The sequence below is a fragment of the Tribolium madens genome, unplaced genomic scaffold (assembly GCF_015345945.1).
Source record: "Tribolium madens isolate multiple individuals breed KSU strain unplaced genomic scaffold, Tmad_KSU_1.1 Scaffold_3;HRSCAF=73;Tcas5.2_LG2, whole genome shotgun sequence".
In the NCBI taxonomy this organism is placed as follows: Eukaryota; Metazoa; Arthropoda; class Insecta; order Coleoptera; family Tenebrionidae; genus Tribolium; species Tribolium madens.
The window spans coordinates 13,379,278-13,390,628 of NW_025401006.1; the positions used below are offsets into that span (position 1 = coordinate 13,379,278).

The 11,351-nt window shown below is 28.6% G+C and overlaps 2 protein-coding genes across 4 annotated transcripts in view; both read left to right on the forward strand.

The window, feature by feature from the left end:
• Nucleotides 1–728, forward strand: part of LOC123008284 (ionotropic receptor 25a) — a 10,446-nt gene extending 9,718 nt beyond the window's left edge. The window contains exon 9 of one of the 2 annotated variants that reach the window (XM_044404049.1): nucleotides 413–728. In XM_044404049.1, coding sequence (XP_044259984.1) covers nucleotides 413–660 — 248 coding nt within the window. In that variant the 3' untranslated portion in view covers nucleotides 661–728. Of the gene's footprint in view, nucleotides 1–385 lie in introns of both variants that reach the window. The other variant, XM_044404050.1, reaches the window with a different exon arrangement.
• A 4,429-nt stretch (nucleotides 729–5,157) lies between these two features.
• Nucleotides 5,158–9,590, forward strand: LOC123007471 (XK-related protein 4-like). Of its 2 annotated transcripts, XM_044402786.1 has the most exons (3): nucleotides 5,158–5,853; nucleotides 8,643–8,789; nucleotides 8,841–9,588. In XM_044402786.1, exons 1-3 carry the CDS (start codon nucleotides 5,178–5,180, stop codon nucleotides 9,305–9,307), a joined length of 1,290 nt encoding a protein of 429 aa, XP_044258721.1. In that variant the 5' UTR covers nucleotides 5,158–5,177; the 3' UTR covers nucleotides 9,308–9,588. The 2 variants fall into 2 exon arrangements, with proteins under 2 accessions (XP_044258721.1, XP_044258720.1); XM_044402785.1 differs by having other exon boundaries at nucleotides 8,643–9,590.
• The last annotated feature ends 1,761 nt before the right edge of the window (nucleotides 9,591–11,351 follow it).

Sequence of the window (11,351 nt, forward strand, 5' to 3'; positions counted from 1 at the left end):
AACCATTTTTTTACGTTTATTCTACAATTTATCTCTCGATTTCAAACATTAAAAATTTTGTTTTTGTTGCAAATTTATTATTATTCTTAACTTTGGAAGTGCTGTCTAAACCCCTCGCTCAAAACCAAATAAAAATTTGCATCAAATATCAGTGTTTTTCATGACAATTTCAGTTTCTTGATGTGGGTCTTCAATAAATTGATAACTTTTTGCTCTCAAATTTTTACTGTTAAGTTTTCACATTTATTGCAACATCATGTAATACAAATTTTAATAAATATTATAAATAGCTCAAAAAAAGGGAACGAAAAACAAAAATGAAAATATTTTTAAAGTAAAAGTAGTTTTCATGATTTGACGAAAATCGAACTTGAAAGACTCAAAGAGAAATGGTGGAGTAAGAACCCAGAAGCAATGAAATGTGATAAACAAGAAGACCAATCCGATGGAATTAGCATTCAGAATATTGGAGGTGTTTTTATTGTCATTTTTGTGGGGATTGGATTGGCTTGTATCACGCTAGCGTTTGAGTATTGGTGGTATAAATACAGGAAAGGGGGGAAAGTTGTCGATGTTCAAGGCAAACAACATTCTGGGATGAAAATTAATGATGGGTTTCATGCGAAAATAAATAAATTGTATCCACGTTCACGGTTTTAAAAAGTGTTAAAAGAACATTGCACGGGTTTGTAATGTTTGTTTGTGCACCAAAAAAACGTTTTCCATTTGTTTGTGTTTCACTCTCAAGAACTGGGGGGAAATAATGTAGTCTGCAATGTAAACCATTAGAGAGAGAAAGTAAATGTTAGAAATTTCCGATGCGTAACAAAGACAGAGATATGGAAAAAAAGTCTAAGTCCGCGTTTATTTCAAACGTTTTTGGAAAACTTTTGCTTGATTTTTTTATAGTCGTTAAGTTTATGAATTAGTGTGTTAATATTATCAATCTGTTTTATATTTATTTTAACATTGTAAATAAATTTCTGAACAAGATTATTGCCATAAAAACACTTAATTTCCCTTAAACAACTTTCTTAATTACACCTTCTGAAGGTTTTATTAACCCATCTCTGTCTTTCTAATTAAAAGAAGGTATATAAATCCTTGAGTTTTGTTTTGTTGCAAACAGCGTTCAAAATACATTAGAACGTTGATTATCTAGCATAATGATAATATTTTTGACCTAATTCTGTAATTTTTTCTTTGCTTTTACCGAAATTTAGCGAAATAATTACGTTTTTACCTGAAAACGTGCTGAAACGCTCGAGGAATATAATTTTTGACTTATTTTGTAGTTTTTTTTTGGGTTTATTTTAGCAAAATTTTGCTAGTTTTCAGTAAAAAACAGCTAGAAAGCATTTTCGACCAAATTTTGTGGTTTCTCGACTTATTCTTACTCAAAATCGAGTGAAACAAGCAAAATTTAAGCGTTTTTGGATAGATTTTGCAAAATAAATGAGCCTCTAGTTCAAAAACACAGTAAGTCAAGCAAAACAAGCTAAAAATAATATCAATTTCGATTTAATTTTGTAATTTTTTACTCTGTTTAAACAAAATTTTTTGTTAAAAAAAATTGCGTAAACGAAAAAAGGCAAAAATAACACACTTTTTGGCCTATTTCATTGTATTTTTGATTTGTTTTTAACGAAATTTTGCAAAAATAATACTAAAGCATTCGAAAAAGACAAAAGTAAACTGTTATTTTCAATTTAGTAAAATTTCGTAAAAAAAATCTACTTGAAAAACTTGGAAAATATACTCGAAAAAGATGCAAATGTTTCATTAAAGAAATTAATTAATTAATTTTTACATTAGCTTCAAGCTTTTTTTCCAACAAAACAACCATTTTTTTACGTTTATTCTACAATTTATCTCTCGATTTCAAACATTAAAAATTTTGTTTTTGTTGCAAATTTATTATTATTCTTAACTTTGTAAGTGCTGTCTAAACCCGTCGCTCAAAACCAAATAAAAATTTGCATCAAATTTCAGTGTTTTTCATGACAATTTCAGTTTCTTGATGTGGGTCTTCAACAAATTGATAACTTTTTGCTCTCAAATTTTTACTGTTAAGTTTTCACATTTATTGCAACATCATGTAATACAAATTTTAATAAATGTTATAAATAGCTCAAAAAAAGTGAACGAAAAACAAAAATGAAAATATTTTTAAAGTAAAAGTAGTTTTCATGATGAACTTTGCACGGGTTTGTAATGTTTGTTTGTGCACCAAATAAACGTTTTCCATTTGTTTGTGTTTCACTCTCAAGAATTGGGGGGAAATAATGTGGTCTGCAGTAAACCATTAGAGAGAGAAAGTAAATATTCGAAATTTCCAATGCGTAACAAAGACAGAGATATGGTAAAAAAAGTCTAAGCTGTTCTTCGTTTATTTCAAACGTTTTTGGAAAACTTTTGCTTGATTTTAATAACTTCCAGTGGAAGTAAACTAATGTATTTTTAATAATAATTTTTATCTGATTTAGGAGCACTTGCATAAGCATTAAAACATAAATATAATTAATTTTTTATTTATTTTTTTTTGAGACAGGAAAGTCAACCACTTTTTATGGTATGGTATAATTAATTCATAGAAATTTATTTCACAAAGATGTATTAAAAGAATTGTGCAATGAAATCGCACTTTAATTATTTAATTTTGAAACTTTTAGAAAGTCCCCTTTCATGGCATTTTTGGGCTATATATCTACTAGAAATTTTAAATTAAAAGAAAAACTTTGGTTAAAAATGCATAAAATTCGTAAAATGTACAAACAAGATTTATCTTGCAAATAATACAAAACATAATAAACAAAATTAAAGTTTTCTGATTCATTTAATTGGGGCTCAGTATAAAATCTTGAAAATAAATTAAGAATTTACAATGATTTAATGGATCTTGATCTAGAATGTAGTCGTTAAGTTTATGAATTAGTGTGTTAATATTATCAATCTGTTTTATTTTTTTTAACATTGTAAATAAATTTCTGAACAAGATTATTGCCCTAAAAACAGTTAATTTACCTAAAACAACTTTTTAATTACACCTTCTGAAGGTTTTATTGACCCATCTATTTCTTTTCTAATTAAAAGAAGGTATATAATTCTTTGAATTGTTGCAAACAGCCTTTAAAATACAGTAGAACCTTGATTATCCGGCCTAATCATAATATTTTTGGCCTAATTCTGTAATTGTTTTCCTTATTTTTTTTAGCGAAATAATTGCGTTTTTGGCTGAAAAATGTGCTAAAACGTTCAAGAAATACAATTTTTGACTTCATTTGTTGTTTTTTTGATATATTTTAGTTATATCTGGCGAAAACCTTGTTTTTTTGATACAAAAACGTTCTAGAAAGCATTTTCGACCAAATTTTGTAGTTTCTAGACAAACAAATTTTAAGCGTTTTTGGATAGAATTTTGCAAAATAAATGCGTCTCTGGTTCAAAAACGAAGTGAGTCGAAAGAATCAAGGTAAAAAACAATATCAATTTTGATTTAATTTTCTAATTTTTCAGCTTTTTTAAACAAAAGACCAAAAACAACACACTTTTTGGCCGATTTTATTGCATTTTTGGATTGTTTTTAACAAAATTTTGCGAAAATAAAAATCTCGTCAAAAAATTATATTTTAACCAATTTGGTCGTTTCTTGTTAAAAAACTTCTACTTGAAAAGCGAGAAAACTGCTCGAAAAAGATGCAAAAATATAATTTATAACTGATATTAATGCCATCTTAAAGTTATGAACAGTCAGCTTAAAAAAATAAAATTTACCGAAAAAGTTTCCAAATGATTTGGCAAAATCTTGTGAAAAGAAACAAGATTGCCAGTTAAAAAGGCAAAAATGACATCATTTTTGGCCTAATTCCGTGTTTTTAACGAAATTTAACAAAATAATTGCGTTTTTAGATGAAAAACGTGCTAAAACGCTCAAAAAATACAAAAAATAATATAATTTATAACTTCATTAGTTCATTTGTTGTTTTTTTGATTTATTTTACAAAAATCCCGTAAAAACCTTGAGTTTTTAATACAAAAACGTGCTAGAAAAGATTTTCAACCAAATTTTGTGATGGTTTCTCGACTTACTTACAAAAATTAGTTATTACTAATTATTATTAGTAAACTGAGCGAAACAAACAAATTTTAGCGTTTTTAAATAAGATTTTGCAAAGTAAACGAAGTAAGTCAAGCGAAACAAGCTAAAAATATTTATTAATTATTTTTTTTTTATTTAATTTTGTAATTTTTTTAGCCCGTTTAAAAACAATAATTTTTGTTTTTATTTCAAAAATGTGCTTATAGATGCTCGAAAACGGCAAAAACAACACACTTTTATTGAATTTGATGSCTATGCTTTTCACAACCAAATTGGAAAAAATCTTGTATAAAACACGATTCAAAATGGCTGTTTTTTTGCATACGTTTAGTAAAAAACACGCTCATTTTGCTACTTGGTTTTTTAAACATTTTTTTTATTAACATTTTTTAATTTTTTTATCATAGATGTATTTTGAAAGAGTTTTTATTTTGTTTTGATTTCCAAGTGTTACATTTTTCTTGGTATTTATTAGTTCATGTTATTTACTGATTTGTGTTATTTTATGCTTAACTTTTATAATTTTCATATTTTTTTATMTTTTATATTTTTTTAACTTTTACACTTTTATACTCCAATTTATAGTTTTAGAGTCTTATTTTGTATAACATGTTTTTGTGTTTGTAATAAAATATGTATTTTATGCGATGGGGTTGCCCCTTTCTAAAAAAAATTGTAACGACGCCCATGGTGATGTAAGATAAGAATACAGAGTTTATCACATGGTGCGCACGCAAGTCGTTCTTAAACCGATGAATTAATAAAAAAAAAATATTAATTACTCCAAATCTGCGATTATGAATTAAAATTCTCAATTAATTTAATTGCACAAGAAGATGGCGGACAAATAGCGGGAGTTTTCCCGCCAAATAGTCAGATGACGCAAAATGGCCWAATTTCAGGATCYACAAAAAACTTTTTTATGCACTTTTTCAGGTTCCTRTGAAAATGAGGATGAGATTAAACAAGTTATGTATTACGTAATTGACCGGCCGGCGCGGCATGCGCGCAACATGTGCCAAACAGGTTGCATCATGTTTCAGTTGATGCCRGAAAGTSGACGAGRGTAGTCGCAAAAATGGTGAACTACGACTTTAATAAAACTCTTTCCACTGAAAAACTGGTGCACCAAGTTGACGAAAACCCAGTATCGTGTTTCAAAATGCTTAAAAGTCTAGTGGTGAGTCTCCTRCTCGCAGGCAACGTCATCTACGTGCAATACCTCCTGTTTTACCACGACGAAATCAACTGGAGTTACCCCGATTCGGCATACCTAACAACCCTCGTGATTTATTTCCTCGTCGCTGCCACAAACACAACATTCAGCATCCGAATCCACAAAATGAGTGAATATTCCAATGACAATTGCAATTTTATCACAAAACTGATAGTGAGTGGAGTGCTAATCGCAATTCATGTTTACTTCTCCGTTTTCATGAATGCTACTCTTCAAAAAAGTGGKCAAAACCCAAGGAGTGGCTTCGATAAAGTTGTGACAATTCTAGTCGCGGTGGTGTTRCTATTTCTCCAAATTACGTCATTTCTGAACCACGTTTCAGTGGCTCAATATGCCATCCAGTGCAAATTTGCTACAAGTGACTTTAAGAGAAAAATTTTTTACTATCTTATGGTTAATGCAGAAGCTGATGCTGATCTAATCAGCACTCTGGATTGCTACCTACGAGCTGCACCTCAACTTATAGTCCAGTGTGCTACAATCGTCCACAATCAATGGAGTTTTGACCAAATCCCAAGTAAGTTAACAAATCAAATGGTTTAAAAAACAAAAGTCATGTCGTGAGAACTTGACAAATTTGATATCATTTTGTTCGTCTCAGTGAGACAAATCAAATGCACTAAAAAAAAATTCAAAAAGTCCACACACTTTGAACAAAATATTTTTTTTCTAATTTAAATGAATTTAAAATACTTTAATTTTAATAAATCATTACTCAATAACTATTAGGCCGATTTCCTTCAAATAAAGACCATTCTAAAGGGATGGCTTTGCCCTTTAGAATGATATGCAATTTGAAATTGAATATTGGCAAACTTTTCTTCGAACAGTGTTCGAAGAAGTTCGAAGTAAATCGAAGTAATCTAAGAAAAACCCTACGAGTAATTTTTTTTCTTCGTCACCATCGTGTAGAGCATCTTTTTATTAGTAAGAATCCAAATTTTTAAAATAATATACCGAGTAGTTTTTAAGATATGATTTGTTGAAGATAAGGTTTGCTATTCAGGTATTGCGCCATATAGGAGAAATGCTTGTTAATCTTTTTATAAAAGTATTTGTTTTAAGACTCTTGGTGGTTTTTCGTTAAAAAATTCTACTTGAAAAGCGAGAAAACTGCTCGAAGAAGATGCAGAAATATAATTTAATATTGATATTAATGCCATCTTATATGTTATGAACAGAGTCAGCTCAAAAAAATAAAATTTACCAAGAAAATTTCCAAATATTTTCACTAGATTATCGTGATATTTCACTCAATATGGCAAAATCTCGTGAAAAGAAACAAGATTGTCAGTTAGAAAGGCAAAAATGACATCATTTTTGGTCTAATTCCGTGTTTTTTACGAAATTTAACAAAATAATTGCGTTTTTAGATGAAAAACGTGCCAAAACTCTCGAGAAATACAAAAATAATATAATTTAAAACTTCATTAGTTTATTTGTTGTTTTTTTGGTTTATTTTACAAAAATCCCGTAAAAACCTTGAATTTTTAATACAAAAACGTGCTAGAAAGCATTTTCGAACACTGTTCGAAGAAGTTCGAAGTAATCTAAGAAAAACCCTACGAGTATTTTTTTTCTTTGTCACCATCGTGTAGAGCATCTTTTTATTAGTAAGAATCCAAATTTTTTAAATAATATACCGAGTAGTTTTCAAGATATGATTTTTTGAAGTTAAGGTTTGCTAATCAAGCATTGCTCCATGTAGGAGAAATACATGTTAATCTTACTTAAAATTGCATTTTTATATAAAGTATTTTGTTTTAAGACTCTTCTTTTGCTTAAAAATGATCAATTGCACCTTCTTTGTTCTAATTAGAATAAACAAAAACTGTTTGTTTACTTAAAACAAATAAAGAGTACCTGGGTACTAATTAAAGCAAATAAAGAGTTTTTTTTTTGTAAAAAATCATTGAGCAAAGAGGATTTAGAAGTTTAAGGCACGGGCCATAAATATAAGGGCAAATCTTTTTCAAATCAAATCACTTTCCATTCAGATTTCGATTTGTTCACTTTGTTCTAGCTTTTTGAACTTTTCATGAAAATGTTTTGAGCAAATGCTTTCTCATCACTTTCGAGTGTAGAATTTTTTTATCGAGAAACCACCAAATTGATTATATTGTTTTTTACGAGATTTTACTAAACAGGATTGAAAATAACAATTTACTTTATAATTTTCTCAAAATTTCGTGAAAAACCTAAAATTCAATAAAATAGGCCAAAAAGCGTGTTGTTTTTGCCGTTTTCGAGTATTTAAGCTCGTTTTTGAAATAAAAACAAATATTTTGTTTAAACAGGCTAAAAAATTACAAAATTAAATAAAAACCAAATTATTTTTAGCTTGTTTCGCTTGACTTACTTCGTTTACTTTGCAAAATCTTATTTAAAAACGCTTAAAATTTGTTTGTTTCGCTCGGTTTACTAATAATAATTAGTAATAACTAATTTTTGTAAGTAAGTCGAGAAACCATCACAAAATTTCGTCGAAAATGTTTTCTAGCACGTTTTTGTATTAAAAATTCAAGGTTTTTACGGGATTTTTGTAAAATAAACCAAAAAAACAACAAATGAAGTTTTAAATTATATTATTTTAGCACGTTTTCCATCTAAAAACGCAATTATTTTGTTAAATTTCGTAAAAAACACGGAATTAGACCCAAAATGATGTCATTTTTGCCTTTTTAACTGACAATCTTGTTTCTTTTCACGAGATTTTGACATATTGAGTAAAATATCACGATAATCTTGTAATCTAGTAAAAATATTTGGAAACTTTCTTGGTAAATTTTATTTTTTTGAGCTGACTCTGTTCATAACATATAAGATGGCATTAATATCAATATTAAATTATATTTTTGCATCTTCTTCGAGCAGTTTTCTCACTTTTCAAGTAGAATTTTTTAACGAAAAACCACCAAGAGTCTTAAAACAAATACTTTTATAAAAATGCAATTTTAAGTAAGATTAAGATGCATTTCTCCTATATGGAGCAATGCTTGATTAGCAAATCTTAACTTCAAAAAATCATATTTTGCCAATATTCAATTTCAATTTCTATATGGCAAGTCCATCCCTTTAGAATGGTCTTTATTTGAAGGAAATCGGCCTAATAGTTATTGAGTAATGATTTTTTAAAGTTAAAGTATTTTAAATTCATTTAAATTAGAAAAAAATTATTTAGTTCAAAGTGTGTGGACTTTTTAAAATTTTTTTTAGTGCATTTGATTTGTCTCACTGAGACGAACAAAATGATATAAAATTTGTCAAGTTGTCACGACATGACTTGTGTAATTGATTATTTTTTAGCCCTTCAAATATTTTTTATTTTCACCGCTTTTGCAATAATGCCCTGGTCCATCACCTCGTTTCAAGGGTCGATTAGAAAGCAAAAACGCACAAAAATGTCAACAAAAGCCAAAATCTTTTACTTCATTTGGCATTTTTTCGTCATTGGTCAGTCTGTAACGCAACATTTACTTTTTTTTTCATTTTTTTACGTTTCAGGGTCCCGCATTGCCAGTGTTGCCGCTGTTGCGGCTTTCTGGCCAACCCAGACCAAAATCCTCACTGTGATCCATTGGGCTGTGATGACCACGTGGCTCCTAATCACGATTAAACCAACCCAATTTTACAACTTTAGCAATTTTTGGCATTTTCTCTTTTGTTCAGTTTTCGGAGCTGTGTATTTTTTTAATCCAGTGAATCTCGGAAATCAATCAACACGAGCCAAATACTCTTGTTTTTATCTCATTATGTTTGTGGAAAATCTCGTTGCTAATGTTGGTTGGTTTGTTGAAGACAGTGAACTTACTCTTGTTTGGAAAATCGCGTTTGTTGCTTTTAATCAGTTCATTTTTGGGGCTGGGATTGGTTTTATGGTAATTTATTACGTGAAATTCCACCCTAGAAATTCCAATGATAGTACAAACGAGGGTGAGTTTCACAATGAAACTCAGGAGACTGCAGTTTAAAATGTGATGTAGAATAGGTAACAATTGTGTTCAATATTCAATGCTCACTTAATTTTAATTACTGCTGTGCCATTACTAACATCACAAATAATGTGATAAATATCGTTGGTGWTGTTACCTGTTGCTATTTTTAATAAGTAATTTATATAACTTATTTCCAGTTGAAATTATAAAAATTAGATTTTTTATAGTTATGTTCTTTAAAAGTATATCAAATATTAGGTACTAGATTTTTTATTTTTATATTATGACAATGGATTGTGAAAGGTTTGACTTCAAATATTTGTAAGTAAATAAATTTGTTTTTTTTTTGAAAACTTGTGTTTTTTTTTGATCGATTATTTGTAAAGGAAAAAATGTATTAACTACAGTAGAGCACCGGTTATCCGGAAACAAAATCGATTTTAAAAATTTTGTTTTATCCGGAAGAATTTAAACCGGAATCGTACTTATTTCTTTTAATGCCATTCTGAGAAGCGATAAAAGTATTTTTTTTTCGTGCTTGGAGTATTACGAATAGTCTGTCAGTGTATGTAGAAAATATGTCATTGAAGTTGAGAGATAAATTGTATAGAGTAAATGTAAAAAATGGTTGTTTCGTTAGAAAAAAAGCTTGAAGCTAAGTAGTGTGAAAATTATTATTTCTTTAATGAAACTACATTAAAATTTTCGTTTTAACCGGAATGAAGGGTCTAGTCTGTTCATAACTTACATAAGATGGCATTGATAAATAATATTTTTATATCTTTTTCGAGTCTATTTTCCATGTTTTTCAAATAGTATTTTTTTACGAGTTTTTACTAAATTGAATTGTCTTTTTTGAAAGCTTTAGTATTATTTATGCAAATTTTCGTTAAAAATGCAATAAATAGGCCAAAAAGTGTGTTGTTTTTGCCTTTTTCGTTTATGCAAGTTTTTTTTAAACAAAAAATTTTGTTTAAACGGGCTAAATTACAAAATTAAATCGAAATTGATATCATTTTTAGCTTGTTCGCTTGGCTTACTGTGTTTTTGAACCAGAGGCTCATTTATTTTGCAAAATCTATCCAAAAACGCTTAAATTTTGATTGTTTCACTCGATTTAACTAATTTTTGATCAAAAGTGAGTCGAGAAACCACAAAATTTGGTCGAAAATGCTTTCTAGCATGTTTTTTTTTGCTAAAATAAACCAAAAAAAAAACAAAATAAGTCAAAAATTATACATATTACTTTTGCATTTCTAGATCGTTTTAGCCCGTTTTTAGCTAAAAACGCAATTATTTCCCTAAATTTCGTTAAATACAAGGCGAAAAATTAGATTAAAACATAATTTATTTGCAGTTGAAATTATGAGAATCAGATTTTTCATAGTTAGGTATGTTCTTTAAAAGTACTTATATCAAATATTAGAGACTAGTTTTTTTTTATATTATGACAATGGATTGTGAGAGTTTTGACTTTTAATATACCTAAGTAAATAAATTTTTTTTTTTTTTTTGAAAACTCGTGTTTTTTGTAAAGTGCGTGTTATCCGGAAACAAAACAAGAATTTGGTTCCAGACTCCGTTTAATCTGGAATTGTCTTTATTTTTTGAGTTTTAACCATTTTTTTGTGTTTGGAGTATTAAACGAAGACAATTTTAGCAATTTCTGACATTTTTTTTATTCTGTTCAGTTTTCGAAGCTGTATATTTTTTTTAAATCCAGTGAATCTCGAAAATCAGTCAACAATTTTTGATTTTGTGTAAAAATAATTAAATAAATCAAAGATTTTGAGGGAAATTGCCAAAATGTCGGCCATTTTCTTTTATATGATAATTAATTAGGGATTTTAATATTAATTAGTTAGGGAATTTATGGTTTACTACACCTGCGCATGTGCTACTTGATAAGCAAACTTCTTTCTCATCAACTTCATTTATCTCTGTTGTTCTGTGATCAACTATCATTTCGTAGCCAACTCTTGACGCGAAAGGTGTTAGATTAGTGCTCTCCAATGGTCTACTACCTGTTTGTCAGAGAAGATCCCACGGAGTTCAAGAGCAAACTTCGGGAAGAAGTACC